Below are 27229 nucleotides of genomic sequence, written 5' to 3'. Positions count from 1 at the left end.
GTGAAAGAAGGAAGATTGCGGAAACTGATGTTGAATTTAAATATCTATATTTTTTGTTTTATTATGAATTATCTAATCTATCTCTAAAAATCTTAGTAAATTAGTTCATTTTTGTAAATGCAAGTATATATATGGATATTATTGTATAAATGTGTTGCTCACGCAGGTTTTGTTCCTGTTCACATTCCATGTCCAATATGCCGCGAGTTTCACACTTCGGAGGTTCGTAAACAGACAGAAAAGTGCTTGGACGATCAGACAGAGAGAGCAAGCTTTCAAGTATGTTTTTCTTGTGGAACTAAGATGCGCATTTACATACGAAACAAGCAAAAGTACGACCCTGCAACTCCTGAACGAGAGCTGATCTCTGTGGAGGTGAACGATTTCGCTCGGACTACGATTGCAGATTTGAAAGAGGTATATCTAACGTAATGTAAATATTTGTCATACTTGGTGAAAGTGAAATGCAGCGGTTGTGCTAAGTGGATCCTCGTTCAACAATATTGATAAGACGGTAAAGCAGTAAAACTATGATGGTAGGAAATAACAGAACCAACATACGCATTGGATGAATATTGGTGATTGGTTTTCTCCTTTAGGGTTTATGGTACGTACTAAGTACGCTGTAGATAGATGTGGTTGGCACTGGTAGTAGTGTGTGTGTATTGCTGCTGCTGCTGTTGTCACAATTTTGCACATTTTGTTTTAGCACTGCAAGAGTGTAAGTCGTGCTAAAGTGGACATATTGTATTACCAGGATAACCCACTGGCTGATGATAGGTGGGGGATATTTATTTATTTATTTACATAAGTTTATTTTTAGAGAACTAGTCTTATGTATATCATCATTTGTAGATGCATGACACTGAAAAATCACTATTTCTTGAAAAAAAAACATTTTATGTAGATTTTTGTCGAAAGAATGTCAAAATATAAATAAATAAAATTATTACTTATTATAATTAGTATTATAATTCACAGGGCAGATTTAAAGTTTATTATTCTTCATTTCTTCCCGTCAGGTCTGTTGGACACTACAATATTCAAAATGGGTCTATACTGGAGACCACGTCGAACCCGTTCTGGGTTGCCTGTATTTATACCAAATTACGAGAAGTAGAACAACAGCGAGATCAGCAACTGACAGACAAACGTACACAGCAGTGGACACACAAGTCTATCATCAGGAAATATACACTTATCCAAGTGTTGTTCAACTCTAACAAGTGAGGGGATTGGAAATAAGATTCTGATTTATAGTAAAAGCATATGGTTATTAAGTACTTGGGTTATTTTTAGTTGACTATTGGGAAGTCTGATTAGTAAATTTTTTAGCAATCTTATTCACAGTAAGGTCAGGTTAACTTAAAGCTGGGGTAGCGCTAAAATTCTCCAGTACGTCAGATCTGACTTAAAAAGGCTAAACAATTAATTGATTTGACTTGTTTTAGTCAAATTTAAACCATTTGGTGAAAAAGTGATGAAAGAGTATGAGCTTATTTTTCACAATGACTATAACCCACATTATGTGTCATTAAAGAAATGTACCTAATGTTAAAATTGCAATTTACAAACACAACTTTAAGTTTTTTGCCTTCTTTCTGAGAAGAAATTCTTCAGATGTGTTTTGTTTTTTGTTTTGTTATAGCAACTGAGTCGTCATTTTTCTTCAATCAACAGCTTTTATTAAAATTCCTTACCTCCAATATTTCAACGATTGCCCAGAGCATCTTCATCTTCACTCCTTATGCTGTTAAGCATTATGTAAATTAAAACACATCGTGCACTGTCATCATAGTCTTGTTTTTGTCTGCACATTTGACAGCTTTGCTGCCTGTTTACAGAGACCAGGGGGATGTCCAGCCACCTCACTTCCCCACAGTGGATGCTTTCTTACAGTTCATTCAGGACCTGGGTAAGAAGGGAGCGGCCATCAGTCCCTACACAGAGGCTGACCTGCGGAGACTGCTCAATGAGTATCAGTACATGGATATGGGAGAGATTGACCCAGTGGGGGCTTTTATAAAAAGGTGAACATTTTGAAAGAATTTAATTATGTTTCTGCCATTTTGGATTAATATATATTATGTAAACCAATATATATTTGATAATATGTCAGCATTGGTTATGGATTTTAATAAGATGTTGTCTTAATGGTTCTCAAAATTTTCACAGAATCTGTCATAAAAAATTAGTACTATTTGATTACATTTAGGCAGGCCATCAGACTAGGTTTCAAAGTACAGAAAGAGGGTGGAATTGTCAGAGGAAACCAGTTAGGTTCTGGCAGAGGAAACCAGCTAGGTTCTGGCAGAGGAAACCACCTAGGTTCTGGCAGTAATAATAATGCAGCTGTGGTTGGTGGAACAAACAAAAGGGATGCTGCAAATTTACCTCCTCCTAAGCAGAATAGAAACAGAGGCAAAAAGCAGGTAAGAATAATAATAGAGACAATCCCTTCCACCATTCTTTGAAAAAACAAATTTTTTTTAAATGGCCAGACTTTTGTACTGGCAGTTATGAGAAATTTGTCAGACCTAAACAAAGCTTCCTATCAGTCTGACTGTAAATTAAAAATGGCTGCCCTTAATTTGTTTTCATTCCCTTGAAGTGACTGAACACAGTTATTTTATCATTCCCCGAATATATTATTGGTTATGACCAGCAGGTAAAACTAACAGTTTCAACATATCTGCATAGTTACAATATGTATCACAGAGCGTTTTTTTCCAGGAGCGCCATTGTGAACACTGTGAGGAAGCATCAGCTGTAGAGTATTGCCCGGAGTGTGATGGAGGCACTGCCCTGTGTGGTGTCTGCTCGGACGTCTTACACAGAGGGGCAGCGAGGAGGAACCATCAGAGACAAGGTGGGTCTGTCTGTTTGAGATGTTCCTCTCTGGGGGTTTTAATGCCAAGCCCAATTATCTTTGAAGACTGTTGAATTTTTGAGTTACCTAGCTGGCTCGTGCTAGCCAGTAAAAGTTTTGCCAAATGCTGAACATTTTTATGCCTTAAGCAGTAGAATGAATTTATTTTTTGTCAAATTCGTAGTCACAGTTCATTTTATCAATTGCTTTGAAGTATAAGTAGAAAAAAATAAGCTATTGATAAAATGGACCATGACTCCATAAGCATGATCTAACTACACACATAGCTATCTATCTTTTCATTCATTTCATAAATTTTTTTGATATTTTTAATATTCAAGTGGAGTAGTTTTTAATCAATGAGAAAATCAGTTATAATAGCTGTGCATGAAGAGTTATCTACTATACCTTAAGATGATGAGAATTGATTTATTTTTCTATGTTTAGACATAGACCAGGCTCCAAGACCTGCTAAGGCATATATACCTCATGTAAGTAGTTATAAAGTCTTTGTAAGCCAACGGCAGATCTGCTTGTAAAATCTCATGTGAAAGTCTTCCAGATTTATTTGGATAATTGGGCGTATCTCCCTCCTCCCCAGACCCCCCCCCATATGAAAATGCAAGCTTTCTGTACTTATATATTGAAAATTTAATAAAGAAGAACATCACAGAAGGGAGAGAATAGAAAATTAATAGTATTAAATAGTAAAATGCTTTAATCTTCACACCTTTGTTTCCCAGGCATACAGGAGTCCATTTGCACTGCTGCTTGGTTTATTTAGGTGAGTATGGCAGTTTGTTTTGAGTCCTGCAGTGAAAGGATATTCTCTGTTTAAAATCTGTATTACTCTTGCAAATATGAAGTCAATATGTTTTATTTATTTATTTTATTTATTCTGTAATTTAATTTTGTCAGTATTGTGTCATTCTATGGGTCAAAATAATTGTCAACTTCTCTCTGTTGACCAAAACTTCCTTTAGATTTATTGTCCTTGTATGTCTCCATGCAGTTTCAGTTTCCAAACACACATATTTGTCAACTTATTCAGCGTAAAATTTTACTTTATTCAGCACATTATATAAAATTATACCGCACTGTATTTATAAATACCTCACATAATTTTACAATCCAACTACCTTGAGTTGCAAATAATCATTATTATTTTTATTATAAGGCAGCTCAATGCCCATTGTAAATTTATTAATAAGAGGGAACATGTAGAAGAGTATCTTTTATTCCAGTTGTCTTCATGAGACTCCCCCCATCTTGAGTCTGACAGAAGATGAACTCAAAGCCAGGTCCCAGCAGGTCACAGACACAGATCTCTCTGATAAAACTCCAGGTTAGCAATGAATTGGGATGAAAGTGAATTCCAGAAATCCCAGTGTTATATTTTTGCCCCTGGAGACCCCCCTCCCAAACCCCCCATGACAAGTAGAATGACTTTGTTGCTCAGATTTAAGGAATTTCTTTAAAGATATTATGGTTGCACCGAATTTCATATACTGCACAATATTTTTTAGTTGGGCTGTGGACTTCCAAACATTATTGCAAATTTCAATATTGCAAATGTCAACATGTTTTCATTTCATTTGTGAAATTTCTGACTTATACATTTGTGTACTTTAGACACTTTTAGTATTACTTTCATTATTTTGAATAATTTCATGACTTGAATGATGACAGACGCGGATCCAGAGATTTTTTCTGACAGTCTTCCCAGTTATCTTTATTGATCTTTTCTCCAACAGAAAAAAGTAGATACCCGTCAATGCAAACTTTAAAATCTGACTGTCTTCTGGAAGACCCAGAAGACGGCCTAAATTCCCCCCCTGGATGAAGCAACAAAATATATACTGATTTTATGTAATATATTTCAGGCAAGTACATGAGTGGCTTTGACAGCATAGAGAACCTGCAGACCAAAGGCTTGGTTTACAAAGAGGCAGCTGCAAACCCAACGTAAGTCAGCATACAGTGACAGCAGGGGGCTGTCAGACGTACTCAAAAACTTCTTAAGATGGAGGGACCTCCTGACTGGCAGTTTTTAAAACTTTGCTGGATGAAAAGGCTTTTTGCCAAACTGAATGTAAATTAAAAATTGGTAACTCTTGAGTTTATTGTCTGTCCCTGGAGGTCTGACTGACCACAAGTTTTTACTGTCCCTTGATCATTTACTTGGCCATTGCTAATAGGACTGCCAATTTAAGCTTGTGTGGGTTAAACAAGCAGCTATTCATCTGTGGGTTCTGACAGATGTAAGATAAAAAGAATCCAGAACTATTTTTAATTCTTTACCTCCACCCCATTTTTCTATTATTTACATGGCTTCTTGTCATTTAACATAACTAGGGCCAAGGGTTAATTTTCCGAAGCACAAATAAGGTGAAATTGTTTGCAGATATACTTTGAATTGCATTATTCAGATACCAGTTAACAGAGGCAGGAAAAAACCTCGCCAGGAAACTGTCAAAATTCCACAATGCTGTGTTGAGATTTCTCATTCAAGCCAATGTGCCAAAGATGCCAGATTTTAACAGGTAAGTTCACTGAAGAGAGATACTGGACACTGTGTTTTAATTCTGCACTGCGGACTGTAAAAAGATATTTACCTCTGCCAAAAATTATATTTTGCCTTTGTTGGTTTGACAGTTAATGTCCCAACTCAAAAATTATGAGCAAATTTTGATGAAATTTTCAGGATAAGTCAGAAGTGGATTAACTTACAATTATCATTTAATTCCTTTTTGGTTATGATCTATTAATTGCTTAATTTTAAATATGAAGAGAATTGAACTGCCTTGATGGAGATTTGCACTCTCAGTGCTTTTCTAGTTTCCATTGGAGCTATGTTGTTTAGCCTATTGGCCAACATTGTAGCTCTATCAAGGGAACTCTGTCTAACAGTATTAATAAAACAATGAGATCTTGCCTCCAGCTTTGTCATGCTTTACCTCCAGCTGTTCCTTCAATGGACACCAGGTGGTGCTGCTAATGGACTCCCAAGAGAAGCAGCAAGACAGGCTGGTGGCACTTGCAAGACAGCACCAAATCCCAGTTCAAGTAAGGGAATTGAAATGCGGAGACTACATTTGGATAGTGGTGCCAGAATGGGCTTGTGATGGTCTGAAGTACAGTGAGGTTTTACCTGAACAGGAAAAGGTAGATATTTTACTGACATTTGGTTAAGAAAATTCAATATTTACAGGTTATTTTCTTTTTTCCCTTTTTTTCTTGTCATCTCCTTTGGTTTTGTAATGAATAACTGAAAATAAACTTTCATGCAAGTTTTAAAACTGAGAGGTAATGTTTATGCATTTGTTGGTTTGTTACTTAACAGCTTAACTTGACAAAAAGTTATGGACAGATTTTGACAAATTTTCAAGATTGGTCAAAAATGAGCTAACTTGAGTTCAGTTAGATCTTGGTGTTAATTCAATTTAATTAATTAATAATGAGAATTCAGGTGTCTTGGCAGAGGTCTGCATACTTTAAGTGCTTTACTCGTTTCTTAGAGTAATACTACTATTTATTCCTGCAGGTTCTCCCTCACATAGTGGAACGCAAGACATGGGATGATTTATTGAACAGCACCCAAACTACAAGATTTAGAAATCAAGTGGAGAGCATGAAGGTTAATGTTTATAATTATAGAAAAAGTTTACTTTCCCTATGTAATTACATATTCAATAGGTATTAGGTTAATATTAATTTTTGTCAGAAACTGAAAAGTGTCGTCTGTTTGGTCTGCCATGTGTCCAGGATCTTTGCGAAAGATTCTCACTTTTTGTTTGTTATGGAGTCAGACTTGTTGAAAACTTTCTGAAACAGTTGAAAATGAAATTTCTGAAACAGAGAAATGGTAACAAGACAACTTTTTGCTTTGATTTTTTTTTTTTTTTTTTTTTTTTTTTTTTTTTGACAGAAAATTCAGAATTTAGCAGCAGCTCTTAAAACTATTACAGTTTTAGCATTTGGCTAAATTGGTGAATGTTAGTGCTAATTTAGTAAGACTAAGTTTCAGCATGTCTTAATGTGAACCTGTAGTATAATTGAGATAAGGGATCATACACATGAACTTAGTACTGTTTTAGCAAAAAAAATTGTCTTTGTGATGTCACCAGACAACCAAATCACAAGGATGTGAAAAGGACTTATTATTGTATGTTTTTTTGTTTTGTTTTGTTTTATTTATTTATTTATTTATTTATTTTTTTTATTTTGGTTCTTTTAAAACCAGAGAAGTGGATTGAGAGACAAGTTTTATCTGATAGAGGGTGCTATGCATGGAATGAGAAGTAAACCAAGTATTTACCAGCAGCAGGACTTGCAGGTAGGCAGACTATCTTGAAGAAATTAAGTAGTCTGGTAATAAAATAAAATGAAATAAAAGAAATCATGCAGGTGCTGAAACATGGTGATTCCTATCTATATTGTACATATCATAATAGACCTTGGTCAAGAGAGTTCAAAAATGTTTTCATTTGATATCTATTTAATGTACATTTTGGACAGAAAGATTATAGTAGAAAGTTGCTTACAAACAAGAAAACTTAAATGCAGTTAGGATTCAAAATAACAGTGTCCTTTTGGTCAGAAAAGATCCAATATGACTCTAGATTTGATCTAGGTTATGTGCCATATCTCAAATTGGATCAACTAAAGAGATATAAAGGAAAAAAGTCTGCTTTATTGGACTTCTCCCTCCACCCCCACCCATATAAAACGCACTCTCTCTCTCTCTCTCTCTCTCTCTCTCTCTCTCTCTCTCTCTCTCTCTCTCTCTCTCTCTCTCTCTCTCTCTCTCTCTCTCTCTCTCTCTCACACACACACACACACACAAACACACACATAGATTTTTGTTTACTTCATTATTTGCATAAACAATTCCTATATTTCTCATTCAGAGCAAGTTGTCCAGTCTTCTAATGGAGGAGGGCTTTCTGGTCAACTACACATCCACATGGCTGAAGACTGCCCAGTGGTTGTTCTGGTTGACCAATATGGTGACCACTTTGTCCCAGACAGGTAAGACAAGAGGTATACTTATCTGCATTGCATAAAATATCCTCAAAACAAGTGCAAATATATACTTTTTCTCACTTGATTCCACTTAATGAAAGACTCAAACTATTTGGGAAATAATAACAAAGAGCTGGGCTAGGGAGAGTACAGACAAATGAAGACAACAATCGGCGGCCAGTTCAGAAAGTCACAGTTATATTTATTGAAATTTTCATCTGAATATATAATACATTGAAAGACAAAATGAAAATCTATTGGGTATCTCTTTCCCTTCTTCCACTGAGAAACATTAGGAGGAAACCCTGTCATGCTACTCAAATATAACATATATTGTGACATTGTTTTTATTAAAATTTCTGAGGAGTTCACCTCCACAGTGACTCGTAATCTAAGAAAAAAGTTACTCTATCATAATTGTTGATAATTTAGACTTGTATATAATGAATTGTGTGCATATATTAGTCGGTGTCGATTTTTTTTTTTTTTTTTTTTTTTTGCTGTCATTCACGAAGTTTTATTTACACTTTGCTGATATTTTCAAGTTTAGGCAGCTCTCAAAGAGGCTAAGCCTAGATGACGAACTGCCAAAAAAATGGAAAGTGGCCTTATAGATTCTTCATGAAACACAACTTAATCACACTTATCACAGGACTTAAAAAGGAAAGAATTCTACTTCCATTATCTTTTTACACTTACAGACATACTCTTAATGTATCTAATGGCATATGCTAACAGAACATAAATTATAATGATTTTAGAGCAAATATAGCTATTTTGTCAAACGCACCCTCTTCAAATTTATGACACAAAAAATTAGATAGCTTAATTAGAAAAGAAGAAATGTGACCAGTACTAATAAGGCATTAAATACTACCAAACTTCTCTTCTCAGTCATTACTATCATTTTCACTATCATTTTCACTTCTGCTTAATAGTTTTCATATAACGCTTTTCTTTTTCTTGTACTTAATACATTACAAAATGTTGTTTTATATTTTCTCATGCAGAATGAAAAAGTTAAATATTTCTGTCATCGAACTTTGGTATGAATTCATTAAAAATAGGTTTATGAAATGTAATTCAGCCATGAAATGACCACTATAGAAGTAGAAATGCACCAGAAAACCACAAATTGTTCAGTTTCTGAGCATTTTAAATGAAGTCATTTTTCCAAGTATTGGAATACTGTCACTTTCCCATCCCATTGAGTAACAGCCAGATCTCCATCCTGGTTGACGATACATCCCCATGGTTTATATAGACCATCAGCTTTGGTTGCTATGTACTGGATGAACTTCCCATTTGGGGATACAAGGTGTATACAGTTATCAGAGCCTGTAACCAGTATGTTGTCATATGCATCAACACACACACCACCTGGTCGATCTAACTTGTTATCAGGTCCTGTGTACTGATACAGTGGGTCACCAGATGGGGTTAGGATGTGAAGTTTGTTTTGTGATATATCACTAACAACAAGGCACCTGTTGCTCATATATGCCACTTTATATGGAAAAATGAACAGCTCTTCCCCATATTTGTCCTTTATCACATCAGTTAAAGTAATTTTCCCTTTGATATCGATACTGAACACACTCACAGAACTGTTGTCGCCCTGTGCCACAGCAATCTTAGTGCAGTTGTCATTGAGAGCCACACCCCATGGGTTGCTGACATCTACAGTTTGCTGTACTTCCCACTGTGGTGACAGGATGAACAGTTTGTTATTGTCTGCACCAGATAGAACCATCCTTCCATCAGGGAAGTGACAGATCCCTACTGGACTTTGCAGCTGTATATCTAAAACGCTTCTAATCTCTTTTCTAAATGTACCATCTGAACTAAATACCTTGACCTTGTTATTGCTGCCATGTGAAGTAACATACTCCCTGTTTGGACTCACTGAAATGTCCACTGCTCTCATGCCAGTGTCAAACTCCAGCTTACATTCAGCCTGTGGTTTGAACTTGGGCAAAGCTGGTTGTCTAGATATCTGCACATTCCCCAGGCCAGCCCCACTGGATATCTCTTGGTCCACTTCTTTGTTGGGTGAAAATGTGAGACCGACTTCTTCTGGAATCTCGTCCACAGCTGAAGTGGACTGTAGCTCATCTAGTCTCTGTCCAAGTTGGTGTTGTAACATGAGGACATCTTTGGGGGCACCATGCTGAAGGATGTTCTTAACTACATCTGTTGTGGTTTTGATAGAGGAGCAAGTGGTACTGCAGTTCTCATACAAAATTTGTAAGTTCTTTCTGTGAGTGCTGCTGGTTTCATGAAGCTCCTGGAGTAAGGTCTTCTCACGTTGATCTAGCAGGTGACGTAGATGAGCTGCACGCGTTTTTATCTGCTGCTGGACATAGCTTTCATTTTCTAGGAGGGTTGCAAGTGTGTTCTCAATGTTAACTAATGATTTTTCTCCTTTTGCTAATTTTCTTTCAAGGTAATGAAAATTGGTCTGAAGATGTGGCTTAACCATCTCTGCAGCTTTTTCAAGAGTAAGAAGCTTGTGACCATCATGGTGTAGATCTCTGCAGTCACAACAAATGGGGACATTGCATTCTGAACAAAAGTATCTTATCATCTCTTCTTTGTGTTCTGAGCAGATAATCTTTTGATGCTCTTGGATTTCTTTTTGGTACTCTTTGCTCTTCAGCTGTTGGAAAGTGAGCACTTTATGGTCTTTAGTCGACTTGGTACCACAGTGGAATGGAGAACACTTCTCACAAAGGTAGTCATGGCAGGTGATACATTTTGAAGTAGCCACTGCTTCTGTTTGGGACACCAAAGCACAAGAGCTGCACTTTTTCTCATGTGGTGATTGGAGTACAGTATCCAGCAACATTTCAATGAAGAAATTGTGAGTGAAGCCCTCAAGTCCATCTTTAGGAACTTCAGTTTCTTTCTGACATAAGGGACATCTGAATTTACTTCCTGGTGTTAAGACAGGCACATAGTCTGTCAGACAACCCTTACAAAATGTATGCCTACATGGTAAATCTGTTGGGTCCTTATACTCCTCAAGGCACAAAGAACAGCTCACAAAGTAGTTAACTATCACAGTTCTTAAACTTTCTGCTTGTGGACTTTCAGTTACGCCCTTGAAGTCTGCAGTTGCCATTTTCTTGTTTGATTTTGTCCCTATGGTGACACTCAATAATTTCATCAATATCACTGTTGTGCGCATGTGTTTTATAGATCACCCAATAAATTTTATTGTTTTCTAGAAGCTATGTATTGGATTTGGGTCTTTTTTTCTGATGTTGACTGTGTTCATGCTATTGATTTTTTATAAAATATCTGATACTGGGCATCATGGGAATTTGTATTTATTATGCAAATATTTTGACATTTGTTCTATTCTGTGAGTGAGCTATGGTAAGAAATGCTAATTAAGCTATAGGTATTGTTGTTTATTATGTAGGGAATAGTCAGGGGGTGGGTGTGTAGTAAGAGAAGTCAGCTGTGTTCAGTGATATATTGTGTATATCTACAGATAGTGTGGAGGTATATGGTATATTTGTCTTATGTATGGAGACAGTCAGGGGGTGGGTGTGTAGTAAGAGAAGTCAGCTGTGTTCAGTGATATATTGTGTAAATCTACAGATAGTGTGGAGGTATATGGTATATTTGTCTTATGTATGGAGACAGTCAGGGGGTGGGTGTGTAGTAAGAGAAGTCAGCTGTGTTCAGTGATATATTGTGTAAATCTACAGATAGTGTGGAGGTATATGGTATATTTGTCTTATGTATGGAGACAGTCAGGGGGTGGGTGTGTAGTAAGAGAAGTCAGCTGTGTTTAGCACTGTATTGTGTAATAATAGGTAAATCTACAGATAGATAGTGTGAAGGTATATGGGATATATGTCCTGATATAAGCGGAGTTCTAAAAGTTGAACTTGTCAACCAAATTTCACAAAAAAATAATAAATAAAATAAAAACAATGAAAAAGAAATAAAGGAGAATATGTAATGCAGTAACTAAAGTATAATGTTTTCAGACCCCCATCTGAAGTTGTATCTTAACATTCCTAGGGATATATGCTTACACCTGTGAAAGTGAGATTTGCACTGTAAGGTTAATTCTCACATGGGGCAAGTTTTTTTTTCTGCTTTATTTTGCACCTATGGTAGTTCATTTATAATGCAGATACTTTTCACTATAAGATTTGGAATTTTTTTTCTTATTTTATTGCATGATATGGTTACTCAAGTCATTGTATCAGTTAAGTTTTATTTACTCATAACTACAGTGTAACACCATTTCTTTAGTCTTAACCATGATAAATTATTGCTCAGTCAAAACAATCCTTTCAGCATGAGGTATTTACAGCATCAAAAATTAATTTGATATCAAAAATGGTTGCAGTTAAAGGTGTCACCTTTTTATTTAGAGTACAATTACTACAATGTTATATTTCAGTCTTTAAAGCCTGTATAAGTTTGGTTTGATAACATAAAAAGCAAAAATTTAATCACAATCAAATTTTTGTCATTGTTGAATTTGTGTGTCTTTAAATACAACATCATTTGAAATATAACACCAAACTGCATAATGTTCAGTTTTTCTGAGTGTTTTAAAGCATGTCATTTTTCCAAATATTGGAATACTTTCACTATCCCGTCAAGTTTAGTCACAACCAGATCTCCATCTTGGTTGATTGCACATCCCCATGGTTTATATAGTCCATCAGCTTTGGTTGCTATGTACTGGATGAACTTCCCATCTTGGGATACAAGGTGTATACAGTGGTTATCAAAGTCAGTAACCAGTATGTTGTCATATGCATCAACACAGACACCAAGGGGTTGACCTAGCTCGTTATCATGTCCTGTGTACTGATACAGTGGATCACCAGATGGGGTTAGGATGTGAAGTTTGTCTGGTGATACATCACTAACAACAAGGCACCCGTTGCTCATATATGCCACTTTATATGGTGCACTGAACAACTGTTTTCGATCTTTGTCCTTTATCACATCAGTTAAAGTTATTTTCCCTTTGATATCAATACTGAACACACTCACAGACTTTTCTTTGTAACCCTGTGCCACAGCAATCTGAGTGCAGCTGTTATTGAGAGCCACACCACATGGGAAGTTGATATCTACAGTTTGCTGTACTTTCCACTGTGGTGACAGGATGAACAGTTTGTTAATTTCGTTATCAGATAGAACCATCCTTCCATCAGGGAAGTGACAGATCCCTACTGGACTTGGCAGCTGTATATCTGAAACGCTTCTAATCTCTTTTCTAAATGTACCATCTGAACTAAATACCTTGACCTTGTTATTGCTGCCATGTGAAGTAACATACTCCCTGTTTGGACTCACTGAAATGTCCACTGGTCTCATGCCAGTGTCAAACTCCAGCATATATTCAGCCTGTGGTTTGAACTTGGGCAAAGTTGGTTTTCTAGATATCTGCAAATTCCCCAGGCCAGCCCCACTGGATATCTCTTGGTCCACTTTTGTGGTGGTGGTGAGTTTGAAGTTTATATCCTCTGGAATCTCGTCCACAATTGAAGTGGACTGTAGCTCATCTAGTCTCTGTCCAAGTTGCTGTTGTAACATGAGGACATCTATGGGGGCCCCATGCTGAAGGATGTTCTTAACTACATCTGTTGTGGTTTTGATAGAGGAGCAAGTGGCACTGCAGTTCTCATGGGTAATTTGTAAATTCTTCCAGTGAGTGCTGCTGGTTTCGTGAAGCTCCTGTAGTAAGGTCTTCTCACGTTGGTCTACCAAGTGACGTAGATGAGCAGCGCGAGCTTTTATCTGCTGCTGAACAGAGCTTTCATTTTCTAAGAGGGTTGCCAGTGTATTATCAATGTTAATTAATGTTTTTTCTCCTTTTGTTAATTTTCTTTCAATGAAATGAAATTTGGTCTCAAGTTGTGTCTTTACCATCTCTGCAGCTTTTTCAAGAGAGATAAGTGTGTGACCATCATGGTGTAGATCTCTGCAGTCACGACAGATGGGGACATTGCAGTCTGAACAAAAGTATCTTATCCTCTCATCTTTGTGCTCAGAGCAGATAATCTTTTGATGCTCTTGGATCTCTTTTTGATGCTCACTGCTGTGAAGTTGTTGAAAAGTCAGCACCTTGTGGTCTTTAGTGAATTTTGTGCCACAGTGAAATGGAGAACACCTCTCACATAGGTAGTCATGGCATGTGATACATTTTGAAGTAGCCACTGTTTCTGTTTGGGACACCAAAGTACAAGAGCTGCACTTTTTCTTATGGGTTGACTGAAGTACAGTGTCCTGCAAGCTTTCAATAAAGAAATTGTGAGTGAAGCCCTCAAGTCCATATTTAGGAACTTCAGTTTCTTTCTGACACATTGGACATCTGAATTTACTTCCTGGTGTTAAGTCAGTTATATAAGTCTTCAGACAACCTTTACAAAATGTATGCCTACATGGTAAATCTGTCGGCTCTTCATACTCCTCAAGGCATAATGGACAGCTGATAAAATGTTCTGTAATTTTGGCTTGAAGGCTTTTCTCGTCATCTCTGTTACCCTGAGCTGTAGCCATCTTTGGGAGGGCGTGGAGTGAACTGTTCTACTGGTATGAAGAACAATTATCTTGTGTTATCAATTAACCAGTTGCAGGAAATGAACTATGACTCTATGTGTTGGGCAGAGTTACAACTATTGTCTTATCAGTAACCCAGTTGGCATACTTTTAAGGCCACAGCAGTATTATTTTATATTTCACTGTGTTTTATGATTTTTTTATTACTTAATATTTTTTCAATACTTCATTTATTTAGAGGGAGAGTTAGAGGGTTATCAAATAAATACAACTTGTGATATGATAAAAATAACCTTTTTTAGGACAAAAGATATTATAAAATTATTTCTTGGTATTTCTGTATTTATGTAATGAAAAGGTTAAGGGTACTGTTTGATGTTTGTTTGTGTGTATGTGCTAGTGTGATTTGTACTTATAACATCACATGCAGGAGAATAAATATTATTTTTATCATTATCTTTCTCTCTTAAGATAAAAGTTAAATATTTGTTGTATGTTATGTCTAGGCAGGTTGTGGTCTAATAATTTTTATGTACAGACATTGTGTCTGCACATTCAGCCCTGACATGTGTCTGTGGTCGCCGCCACTCACTTTTCATTGTTAACACAATAAATGATATATGAAACTGTGAGATTTTTTATCTCCAGACCAACTGCATTGATTCATAGCACTGAGATACAGACCCAGTGCAAGTTGCAGATGTATAGGACCATTTTCCTTGAAGCTATATATTTTCATTTAAGGTCTTTATTTATTTATTATTTTTTTTTCTTAGACAACATTTCCATTCCAGAGAATAGATTTTCACACTTGTCTCTGAAAGGTTAGTCACCCCATGCAGGTTCTCCCATGTGCAAGCATGTTTTCTTGTAGTCTCATGTGAACTCGCACAGGGCAAACGGACTCGGGCTATTTTCATCCTTTTTCCCTATTTCAGGCACAGCCAGCACTGACCAGCTGTTGACCTTTGCAGAGTATTCCCGTAAAGTTGGTGGCACCAAGAAAAAACCGGAACTGTACAGGGAGAAAGCCATGCGAGGACCGCGACACTGCCATGTTTGGCAGGTTGAACACTTTATTGATTTGATCCTTAGGTAAAGCAAGCTTCCTTTTGTTTGTTTGTCAAAACCATCCCCACAGCCAGCAAGCTCCTCTCCCACCCCCACCATCCACCCCCCACCCCCCACCACCACCTTGTAGCTGTTGGTTTTTTTTCATTTGCAATTTCAGGAATTCCTAAGGTCCACTTTCTTCTTTTTTAATTGGACAACACATAAAGTTGTTGGGTTTTGTACATCACATTCAGAAAGTCAGATTTGTTAAAAGATTTGCCTGACTAGGACTAATATCTTACATTTGTTAATGATTGAAAGCTAATATTTTGCCATAAAGTAAGTTTATATGTTCAGTTCTTGCTTCCCATATTTTTTCAGTCTTGTCAAGAAAAAAAAAATTAAGCATTTGTCATTTATGATATGAAAGACATCTGGAGTCTGTTAAAAAATTGGATAAAGTGTTGGATAAAATTTCCTTTTAGGGACAGTGAAGGTATTCCACTGCTAGACTTAGCCTCCGTGGAGTTCAGCATTACAAACAGAGCACCAAACAACACACATCTCCTGATCATACAGGGTTTAGAAAATTATAATAAGGTGATGATTTCTGACATTTATGTACTTTGAGCAAGTCTCGATTTTTTTAAAAAAATCATTGCATGTAGGAAAAACTCAATCTCGGTTCATTGTGCCAAAGATTAAACCTGAATGTTTCTGCAACACTTTTATTCCATTTTCTTTAATTTGCAGCCTGTACTTACTTGATTTTAATGTCAGTATAAATTTATACATAAACATTTATATGCACTTCATCATATGAATAACTTGAATCTTAAAGTTGCTCTGATTAAAAAAAAGTATTATTATTGTTTTTGTTTTTGTTATTATTATCATCATCAATATATGGTCTCTTACAAGCTGAAAAGTTTCCACATATGGTAGCTTGGTGTCACCTCATCAATAATATAGCCAGATATCTTGTTTTCAGGGACGCCAAAAACACCTGAACAGGTGCTTGGAAGAGGTGTGTAAACAGGTCAACAACACAGCCACAGGTAGGGGATAGTTTCACATGATAAATTAGTTGCAAAACGGTTACAGATATATGATCATACTCACTGTGTCCTTGGTCAGTAGTTTTTAATGGATGTGGCTCTTGAAAAGCACCAAGTGACAAAGTTAGGTATGGTTTCACTGTTGTCAAATCTTCCCACTACTGATATTAAAACAGCATGGGCAATAGCATTATATTCCTGTGTAAACCAGAGTCTTAAAATGCTGTCATTAAAATAACAACACAATGATGCACTGCAATTTGAATGTAATTACTCCCATACTGTCTCTTTGAAGGACGCATAATCTTCATTCAAGAAATTTCTTATATTTATTTCTATATGTTCCACCTATTTGTCATGGTATTTATTTCCAGACATAGTAAGCACCACCCTGGGTCCTGTGAGACGAGATCTGGTCCACTATGATGTGCCCTCGTACTGGCAGTTAAAGTTACAGGTAACACTAAACTGCCATTATTACCTCCACCAAGGAGGTTTTATCTCTCCTTACATTCAGTTTTTGGCTAACAGCTTTGACTTAGAGAGTTTTGGATGGATTTTGTTAAAATTTTCAGGATAGTCCAGAAGAACTCTAAGATTTTTCTAACCAGTATCCCCAAAAACTCATCTTAGAATCAATAAAATTTTGGTGGTAAATCTTATATTAAGAAATGGGTAATAAGTATTGAGCTGCTTTATTGGAGACCTGCACTTGGAATGCTTTGTCTAGTATTTGATGTGAATATAGACCCAGAAGTTGAAATGTCTTCATTGTGAGTTTTATAGACACCAATAGCAAAATATTTTAATGTGATAAGAAAACAAAATAAAAGAATTGAAACTCTTACTCGTTATTATTTAATTATTATTATTATTATGCTGGCGTTCCCCAGACTGACATTGTGATTATGGCTGCTGGCTTTGTGTTAATACAGTGAAGACCCTGTTTTTATTACTAATCTTTCCATTCTGTACTTACAGGTATTTCTTGGCATTGCTCTGTTGCGCACAGAGAGTGATGAGGATACTGATGCTGCTAGATCCAAGTTTTTACAGGGTATATATTAGTGTGTGTTGAAATATAAAAGAATTTATATGACAGAGGTTAAGGTTTCGAATATCAGAGTAATGTTTTATACCATAAGTTTTAATTTAACAAAAGTATACTATTCCGGATTAAAATTGTCACAAGTCCTTTCAATTTTCTGTCTAAATATCTTGCAATGCAGTTATAATAATCTTTCCCAATTCAGACCACACAAATGATAAAAATCCCTTAAATAAGAGTACCTGATTTTTTTTTTTCTAAGGCATAAGAGGAGACATGGCATTTTTAATTTTTAAAGTTAAATTAAAAAACGAATTTATGCAGTTGGATAAAACATCAAGTCCTGAGAAGGAGAAAATTACTTTTTTTTTCGAGGTAAATTCAATTTGGCCTAAAAAAAATGACAGATAGGAAACCATGAATGTAGTCGGCCTGTGATAGACGAATTACGCTAAAATTGTTCGTGATTTTTTTTAGATATCCAAGGTGACCACTTTGATGGTAACTATGATCATGGTCTTTATGGTGATGGTAACTACGGTGATGGTAACTACGGTGATGGTCTCTATGGTGATCTTGAGCTACAGAGACATGGAACAGGACACAACAGGCAGAGAGGAAGAAGTCATTCAAACCTGGATGTTGTATTCTCTTCATCTAAAAATAGAAGGTCTGGGAAACCCAGGCCAACAGCAACTGTCACTAGGGCAGATTTAGTCACCAAGAAAGTTGATGTCAACGAGACAGAAACAGTCACAAAGGGGGACAATGTCTATGGCTTAGATAGATCTGGTGACAACCATATACCTGATGACATTGTAAATTCCACTTGGCTTGATGTTACCCCTTCATCTGACGATAGAAGGTCTGGAAAACCCAAACCGACCGCCACTGTCACTAGGACAGAAATTGCCACTGTCAATCAGACAAAAACTCTCACAAATAATGCTGTTAATTATAGCATTGCAAATGCTTCTTTTCTTGGTACTAATCACATACCTTCCAGCACAAAACTTTACACTGGGAACAACGCTGTCCATGGGGTAGACAGCGAGGGTGGTGACGGTTTTTTATTTGGTGACAGTAGTTATAAAACCACCACCACCACCACCAGTGGTAGCAGTGCAGTCCTCAGTGATGGTGCCAGTCAGCTGGACTATGCCTCCAACTCCCAGGAAGAACAGTTCATGCTGGACGAGGTGAGTCATGAGAACTAGTTGAAACTATTGGGTATTGGCTTGAGTTACCAAAGGGGTGGGTGAAGTTCCAGTCCAGAAATGCATTGACTAGTCTCAATATATTCTTTTTTTACATTCATAAAGACAAAAAGTGTCATTTATTTACATTCTGCTTAGATATAAATGAAAATATCAAACACAAGCTGGACATAGGCCCTCATCAGACTGATGTGGGTAGATGTTGTTCCAACCTATGGTCCAGGTTGGCCGTAAGCTAACAGGATGAGTTGTTCAGCTTGTGTTTGATCATTTTCATTTATGATCCAACTACCAAGCTTATTAACATTTTTGCTCATTTGCTTAGATGTAGTTTTAAAGAATTGGACCATTTCTTAGATTTCACATTTATTTTAGGCTTTAGAAGCAAGCATGGCAATCAGGCTGGACTCCTTAACCTCAGACAACAGTGTAAGTCACCATTCACTTAAACTAGATGAGGAAGAAGATCCAGAACTGAAAAAAGCCATAGAACTGAGCAAGAAAACTGCACTTACTGACCCCATTGGCCAAATCCATCCAACAGGAAACCAAGAAAGTTTATTTATAGACGAAGATGTGCAGAGTTCTTTAAAAGCTGATGAAGAGGAAGATAATTTGAAAAGAGCTCTGGAACTTAGCATGAAAGCTGAAGAAAGTGCTTCCAGATTCCAAGCTGAAAATGGCAACACTCAAGAAGAAGAACCTGCAGGTCACAGTGAAATGGAGGAGGACAAAGAGTTTCAAAAAGCTCTGGAACTTAGTAAACTGTGTGTAATATTTGGTAGCAGTACCAAAAGCCAATCTTATGTTGACCAAACCATCTCTAAATCTGCCAGTAACTCAAACCCATTTGTTCCTGCTGAGGATAAAGAAGACAAAGACCTGAGAAAAGCTATAGAACTGAGCAAGAAAAGTGTATTGTCTGACCACAATGCAAACATACATTCCCTTCAAAGTACCAGGGCATCGTTGGAGGATCAAATACAATATAACAGGGATGAGGTACAAACTTGTCATAACAGAGCAGATGGTATTGTACAAGGAACTTTAAAAAATGATACAGATGTGACAGAGGAAATTGGTGCTTCAGTTTTTCCAGGTGCTCATTATAATGAAGATGGGTCTAGTCCTGGTGGTGCTATATTACCTAATAGTATAACAGGCAATAACAGAAAACTTCCTCTTGGAGCTCTGTATAATGTTAGATATGGACAAGAAAAATATGGTCCTGAAATCATCCCAGATATTCATTCAGATGAAGAAGATGAAGATATGAAGAAAGCATTGCAGCTCAGTCTGCAGGAGGTTCAAGACACAAGTCTCCAGAGGGCACCAAGTGCAAACATTTCTCAAAGCGTTAAGGTATTGCAAGAAGATGAAGCTCTGGCAAGAAGACTTTTTGAAGAGGAGGCCAGAAAGGCAGGTCACTCGGACATACTATTAGCAACAATGCCACCTGGTGTCGAAAATTCTCAGACAGATGAGGCGTTGGCCAGGAGACTGTCTATGGAGGGAAATAAAACCATGGAGCACTTTGCTTTCTCTGACAACATGATTGTATCTGGGTTAAAAGCAACAGAAGACCAAGTTCTGGCAAGGATACTTCTTGAGGAAGAGAACAGAAGATTAGAAGTGTTGAACAAAGAGCAAGTGAGACAAGATGAAGAGCTTGCTAGACATTTACAAAATGGCCAAGATGATGTTTCTGTAAGCAATTTTGTATCAGACAAGCATTCTCCCTCCAAAACCAGAACTCCCAAAGACTGTGAGAATGCTGCAGCCCTGGACAGGCATTTTCATAATGAGTTTAATATACCAGAGCGTGCTGGAGGTCAAAGATCTATGGGATCATCTGCTCTTAGAGGTCAGAGTTCAGGAGGGTCACCTGGAGGGGCAAGAGGTCAAAGGTCAATGAATACACCTCTAAAAAGCTGTAGAAGCCTTTTTAAAGAAATTAAAAATGAAAGAAGAAACTCAGAGCTGCAGGTAAGGGACTGAAATGATGATGAGAAAATTTGACTCTTTTCATATCATGCGGTATGCTTATCTATATGGTAACATTTTGCCTGGTCCTGTCTAAAATTTTGAAAACAATTGTGATTAAGATGTTGCATATAGGGGAGATTTCAACATTTTCCTCAACAAAATTTTTCTCATGTTTGCCTTTTTTATTTCAAATCTTCCACAGATTGAAGCATATCGCCAGAGACACAGACAAAACCACATACGTGAATCAGACAGCACTGCTCTGCCCTCTGGTGGTGAAAGCAAACCAACCCTGACCCCAGGTCATTCCAGTCACTCTACACCTACAGCCAGAGTCAGTCCCAATATGGCCACTGGAATAGGTAAAATACTGACCACTGTCCTCATAGTTCTCTTGTTGATCTTGTTGTTGAGTTAACATTGAGTGTGGTGTGAATATGTTTAAAATGTGGCAAATTTTCACTTTCTCACACAAAGTTGAATTTTTAAAAACCTTTCACAGATTTCTGCTTTTAATGACTGATCATCGTCAAATGCTCTTACGTATCCGTATGAGACAGCCATGTCAGCATGATGAAGCTAGAGATGAAAATCTTTGCTATTTATCTGAATATTGAGCTTGGCGCCTGTAAGATTTGTATTTAAGGATTTTTAAAGGTTCATTTTCAACTCTGTCAAAGTGATAAAAATTGAACAACTTCTGCCCTCACATTGACTTTAATTTAAGCTAGAGAAGTTTTCATCATTACTTCCAGGAGGCTCAGTCAAAGAAGAGGTTATAGATGCCAGTGATGATGAAGACGGTTTACCAGATCTACTGAACCCAAAGCCATGCAAGGATTCTCCTGGTCCTAGCTGTGAGGATAGACAGCCTTCAAGCATGTCTAGTCAGGGTGAGTCTTATAAACTTTTTTTTACACAAGAACTTTTCTTTACTGAATATATGACTAAGACTCTGCTTTATGGAGTTGCTTGATATGGGGATGGGTTTTTCTCCAACTATTGGCAAATTTCAGAGATTTTTCTGTCAATCATTTACCTAGGATATTTCCATGTCTGTCTGTTCATCTGGATAGCCTGATCCCCTGGTAAAGATGCTCTAGCAAGATGTCAACATATTGGACATAAACAATTTCAATATTAGTTGTTGTATGAAGAAAAAATACTTTACTCTTATAACACAATGTCATTGATGATGTTCTTCTCTATCAATTTAAAATGTTTTCAGGTGTGAGCAGTTCCCCCCAGGGTAACATGAGGTGTGGAGCCTGCGGGGAGAGGGGACATTCCAGAGTTTGGAAGAAATGTCCCAGTTACTGGACAGATGAGGAGAGACAAAGACGAGAGGTACGGAGTAGTAGATGATCAGTTTTTATATTAGAATCGTTATTGTATATGATTCTATTTGTTGACATAAGACATAGTGATGAAGAGAAACAAAGGAGGGGAATTAGCTGTATATTAATGGTTGTGATTGAGCTATTAGATTTGTAAATGTTTCTGGTTCATTTAAGTTTTTAAGGTCTTGAGATGAACATTCTTTCTATTTCTTACCACTTATTAGTACCACCAGCGTATACGCTGGCGGTACTCATGGTTTTAGTCCCGGCCCGTCTCGTACAGCTCCGCCGGCTCCGCAGTCGGGCGCCGGAAACAAGTCACCGTTACCGCTTCTCCTCCTAGACCGCAAAGACCTGTGTCCCCATCTCTTGGATTTAGGTCACATATAATCTCAACTTGAACCCCCTGGTATTTTTGTCTCAGTTGGTGCATTGGTCTGGGTGTGATGCTCACTGAAATGCACCCTTGTCAAAATTTTTGAAAATTTGATGCTAAATATCTCCCAAACTGAAGGAATTATGGAAAAAGTTACTATAGAGGTCTGACCAAAAGTCATATATGGAGTTTCCAAATATGCCCTTGGATTTGACATTTGACCTTTATTTCAAGGTCAAACAGGCCAAAATTTTCTAAAAATGGGAATTTTCTGCAAAAAAAGAATTGTTTGTGCCAATTTTCAGAAACTACATAGACTTAAGCTTTCATATTACAGTGAGGGCTACTATTTAGGGACTCCCTTCATCTTCGTGGGTTTGGGGTCAATCGGTGCATTTTCACGGGAGAAGCAGTCATTTGATGCCGAAACTAAAAACTCTGTAATTGTGGAACTGTTTACACTAGAGACGTCTTGTTTTTTGCATGAAGTACAGCTTGTCAAGCACAATACTGGAGGTGGTGTCCATTTTCTTATTTTCCATACGGTTTAGGAGTTGCACATTATTAAATAGTACAACAATGCAATATTCAGTAGTTAACATCAAATGAAAAAATACTCCCAAAATTAGCAGAGATACACCCATAGCATTTGAATAGGAAGTCATTAACTAGCAATCTAACTGTGACCTTGATATTGACCTTTGACCTACTTTTCATGATGAACTTCACTTTGCAAGTTTTCTGGTCCTTATATCATCAAAACTAGCAGAGATACACCCATAGTTACCATTGAACTTGAATAGGAAGTGATATACTGACAATCTTAGAGCACATTCCCATAGATTAAGATCGATCTTACTTGATCGACCTAACTCCCTGCAGTTAGCCGACCACACACAGAATTTAATTATCCCCTTACAGCTTTTAGTAGGCAGGACAGGCACTTAAGCCAGCTAAGCTGACAGTAATCTAGTGAGACTCCCCATGGGGATAGATCAATCTAAAATCTGTGGAAATGGGGTCTTACTGTAACTTTGAAATTAGCCTTTGACCTTCAAATTGATCTGTGACCTACTTTTCATAATGAACTGCACTAAAAAAAAATTCACTCCCTTATATCTCCAAAACTGGCAATAGTTGCTATTGATCTTGAATAGGAAGTCATAAACTGGGAAACTTTTACTTTGAAATTGACCTTTGACCTATTTTTCACCATGAACTGTAGTTTGCAAATTTTCCCACCCTTATAAAATATACTGACAGAGAAATGCCCATAGTTACTATTGAACTTAACCCAAATATAAACAAACTTTGAAATATTGTTTCCATTACAGTTAGAGAGGAAGTCCTACATTCACAATGATACTACATCCTTGTATTTGACCTTTAACTTTTTCCCACCTGATTTAAAAATATAATAATTATCTATAAAAAATGATAACCCTTGTTTACTGCATTTCATGCAGCTTGTCAACCCCTCCCCCTTCTTTTTCCTTCCCATTCGAATGTGCTTACTCCAGCTGGTGGTACAATACCAGGAGGCGGTATCGCCTCTCTGATCCTCTAGTTTTAAAGATGCATACAAAGTCAATTTTTTGTCACAAAAACCAACCAAATGCCAGCATATAGTTTCAAGTAGTATAACTAAGAGAATTACCAAGAGACACTGTTTAATTTTACCCGAAAATGATGTTTGGACTGATTTTTCTGCTGGCATTCTAAGCTGTATGTCAATGGGGCAGGAAAGTAGGTCACGAAAGTAGGTTAAATTTACAACCATAAATTTAAAGAAAGGAGCAGTCTAAAGGTCTTTTATGGCTGATCGAGTGATCTATTCAGTTTATCCCTTGGCATGTCGAATTTCTTTGAGTCCTACAAGAATCTAGTAGAAGTGGTTTACATGTGTTACTGGGAATCCACGCTCCACCGATGCTCGGTTTGTATGTACCTTTAAAGTAAAGCAAAATTTCTCCACAGCTGCTTCACAAAAAGGGAGAGAAGTTCACTAATGGCTGTAATTTGTCCAAAAGCACACTATTTCTCGGCTGAAATATGAACAGATACCATATGTAAACATTTAATTTTTGCTTTCCCATGAATTTTAGTTTTTGCAGTGTCCTGTACAAAATACATCTTTGCACTTGTCTTTGTGTTCATGTGTGTGAAATGAGGTTTAGTCTATTTTCTTTGGGTTTTGTTGGTAGGCTACATCTGAGAGAAAAAAGAGAAAAGCTGATGAAGAAAGGAGAGAACGAGAAGAAGCTTTAAATATGTTGGTAGGTACCAGTACAGCTTTAGCTTTGAAAAATTGTTTGGCTTTTTTTTTTTACTTGAAACATATCTGTATTAAAAGAATGAGAGCTCTTGAATGTTGAGTAAACAATATCTGCAGTATCTTTTATCCTATCAGTTATCCTTTACTTATTTCAGCATCAACAAGAAACAGAGTTGGAAAACCAGCGCCAAACCATTCAGCAGCAAATGACAACAGTCCTGCAGCAATATGGGGAGCAAATTGACCATACTCAGAGAAACATACGTAACATATCCAAGGCCTTTGATGGGAGTAATAAAAGAGTTAAAAAGAAATAGAAATAATGGAAGGTATTTGCATTAGCTCACAAAACTACAATAACAGTTCATTAAGAAGAAAATGGTAATTTTTTTCAAGGAATTTTGACCTTTATTTTTGATTCTATGGAAAACATTGTCAGGAAATAGTGGTTTCAGCTTTTGTAACATAAAGCCCCAAATGTGCTCCTGGTTTTGCCAGACAATAATTGTAAAATCCATTTGGAAAAAAATTAATTAAATTCGTTAGGGGAATTACCAGAATTATTAGATAATTTTTCTTAGTACATTTTTATGTATATGATTATCTTAAGCGAAGTTATTAGTTTACCAAGCTGTCTTTTATGCTGTTGTCAGCTTTTATTTTATGAAATAATATGGTAGTTTTCTTTTAAATACCTGTCACTTTAAAATCACACCATTGTAGTGTGTTTTTTAAATTTTTTTCACCTTGCTTATCTGTATCTTAGTCTTATTTCAACCTTTGATTCTTCAGTTGTTAGATACCATCTCTAAAAAAGTGAATGACTTTTTATGTAGTAATTTATTACACAAAGTATAAAATACATAAAAGAATAAAGACAGTGATGATAAATGTTCTTGTTGAGATCGTAATCACATTGTATGTTAAATGAAAGAGCATGCGGCACTTATTAAATCTTACAAGAAAGACGATTCTCTTTATAAAGTAAAGCTTATTATGCTTATCACACGGCATCTCAGCCGGAATTTATAGCAGTGTCACACAGTTGGCTAGAAAATAAAGGTGTTCATCACAGTCCTGCTTTAATACTAGATATCTTTATATCTTTATACATCTATTGTCTCTGTAAACTTTAATTTGAAATAGCCCGTCGAAGAAGAATCGTCACAGTTCCCATGGTAACTGCCAGAAGTGAGTTCGGTAGGACACGCCCACTCACGTTGCAGTTGTCGCTCTCGCAGAAGCACGTGGTCCCTTGGGAGTTGGAAGAGCATCCCGTGAGATGGGTGGAGGCGGCACATCCACGGGTGACGATAGTCGTGGCACCTGCACATACAAATAACGTGATGAAACCATTAAATTGTGTGCTTGTGCGTGTGCTAGAGGGGAGCGGCCGAAGAAACACATATAGAAAGACGGACACGCTAGTTCCCCGAAGTCGGCTACGGCTGGCTTGTGGGATATAACTATATTGGTTGGTTCGTTTATTTGAACGAAGAGTGAGAGTTAATAAATTATTTAGGTACGTTTGACTGGATGAATTCAGAACACAAGCACGTCTTCACCTGATTTCTCCACGTTCTTGTAACATTTCTTAGTATAGCAGGACTTGGCGACGGAGGTCGGGTCCACCATGGTGAATGGGTCCTCACAGCCCGGATGTGTTGCCGAGGAACACGAGTAACACGGGATACACGTGGTTTCAGCTGATAAAGAAAAATTTGAACAATCAGATACAGTTTATTAACGGAGTATTGAACACGCTTGAAAATGTCCTAAAGTCATATTTCCAGTGTGTATAGTGTGACAAAGCCTTTACCAATTTATATCGGTAGAACGCTGCGCTTGACCAGAGAGAGGAGTGGATAAACCCTGTGGATGGGCCCTAGATTGTGTGACAGTGGAAAGATTTAGGATTTAAAATTTGCCTTTATTTCAATAAAGAAGTATAATTTTCAGTATTGTACTTACCTGCGTCACAAAGTAGAGCAATGAACGTCGTGGAAATAATGAATAAGGTCTCCGATTTCATCTCCGTGTTTTAAAATTAAGGATTACAAACGACAGGTTATTGTTGAACTCTGAAAAAAAGTCGTTACATCTCCGAAAATCTGAATTATACAGCTCCGAAAACCCCCTGGTTTACCTTCTAGTAACGCCTTACTCTCACGACGGGGACTTGACTACAACATCGACTTACTGTAGAGGAGTGGTCTCATCTTCGCATTTAATTACATGATATTTTAATTTGAAAACGAGATTAATGATAGGAGAGCAATATCATATGAAAACTGTGCCCTCAGTTTGGAAAGTTTCAAAGACATCATTATGTCAAAACGTTTGGCGTTGTTTATTTGGTCATGTTGACCGTGAAAACTGCTTTTGAACAGGGCGGAGCTTGTTCAACATTTCAACCTGGCGGCTTTTCAAGAATATTTG

General features: G+C 37.0%; 4 protein-coding genes across 5 annotated transcripts; 1 reads left to right on the top strand and 3 right to left on the bottom strand.

Moving 5' to 3' along the window:
• Window positions 1-47: 47 nt before the first annotated feature.
• LOC106176633 (uncharacterized) lies at window positions 48-25876 on the top strand. Of its 2 annotated transcripts, XM_086995102.1 has the most exons (27): window positions 48-417; window positions 710-780; window positions 1023-1226; window positions 1845-2030; window positions 2216-2432; window positions 2734-2869; window positions 3317-3360; window positions 3613-3653; window positions 4114-4214; window positions 4753-4834; window positions 5299-5412; window positions 5833-6034; window positions 6414-6506; window positions 7113-7205; window positions 7780-7900; window positions 15376-15532; window positions 15976-16090; window positions 16482-16548; window positions 16923-17005; window positions 17530-17605; window positions 18074-18795; window positions 19189-20799; window positions 21002-21161; window positions 21555-21692; window positions 22028-22146; window positions 24720-24791; window positions 24946-25876. In XM_086995102.1, exons 1-27 carry the CDS (start codon window positions 118-120, stop codon window positions 25105-25107), a joined length of 5487 nt encoding a protein of 1828 aa, XP_086851228.1. In that variant the 5' UTR covers window positions 48-117; the 3' UTR covers window positions 25108-25876. The 2 variants fall into 2 exon arrangements, with proteins under 2 accessions (XP_086851228.1, XP_086851229.1); XM_086995103.1 differs by lacking the exon at window positions 17530-17605 and having other exon boundaries at window positions 18184-18795.
• On the bottom strand, window positions 8095-11132 carry LOC147759828 (E3 ubiquitin-protein ligase TRIM56-like). The gene has a single exon (XM_086995104.1). It carries the CDS (start codon window positions 11082-11084, stop codon window positions 9060-9062), a length of 2025 nt encoding a protein of 674 aa, XP_086851230.1. The 5' UTR covers window positions 11085-11132; the 3' UTR covers window positions 8095-9059.
• Window positions 12098-14575, bottom strand: LOC106176634 (transcription intermediary factor 1-alpha-like). The gene has a single exon (XM_013559100.2). It carries the CDS (start codon window positions 14435-14437, stop codon window positions 12485-12487), a length of 1953 nt encoding a protein of 650 aa, XP_013414554.2. The 5' UTR covers window positions 14438-14575; the 3' UTR covers window positions 12098-12484.
• On the bottom strand, window positions 25612-27011 carry LOC106176636 (uncharacterized). The gene is made up of 3 exons (XM_013559101.2): window positions 26762-27011; window positions 26356-26496; window positions 25612-26116 (listed from the first exon to the last, which is right to left on the bottom strand). The coding sequence occupies exons 1-3, from the start codon at window positions 26820-26822 to the stop codon at window positions 25923-25925; spliced, it is 396 nt and encodes a 131-aa protein (XP_013414555.2). The 5' UTR covers window positions 26823-27011; the 3' UTR covers window positions 25612-25922.
• Between the last annotated feature and the right edge of the window lie 218 nt (window positions 27012-27229).

The sequence above is a fragment of the Lingula anatina genome, chromosome 9 (assembly GCF_051362555.1).
Source record: "Lingula anatina isolate TDL-2025a chromosome 9, LinAna3.0, whole genome shotgun sequence".
Classification (NCBI taxonomy): domain Eukaryota; kingdom Metazoa; phylum Brachiopoda; class Lingulata; order Lingulida; family Lingulidae; genus Lingula; species Lingula anatina.
Note: the sequence above shows the minus strand (reverse complement) of the source record. Positions and strands in the feature narration are given on the sequence as shown.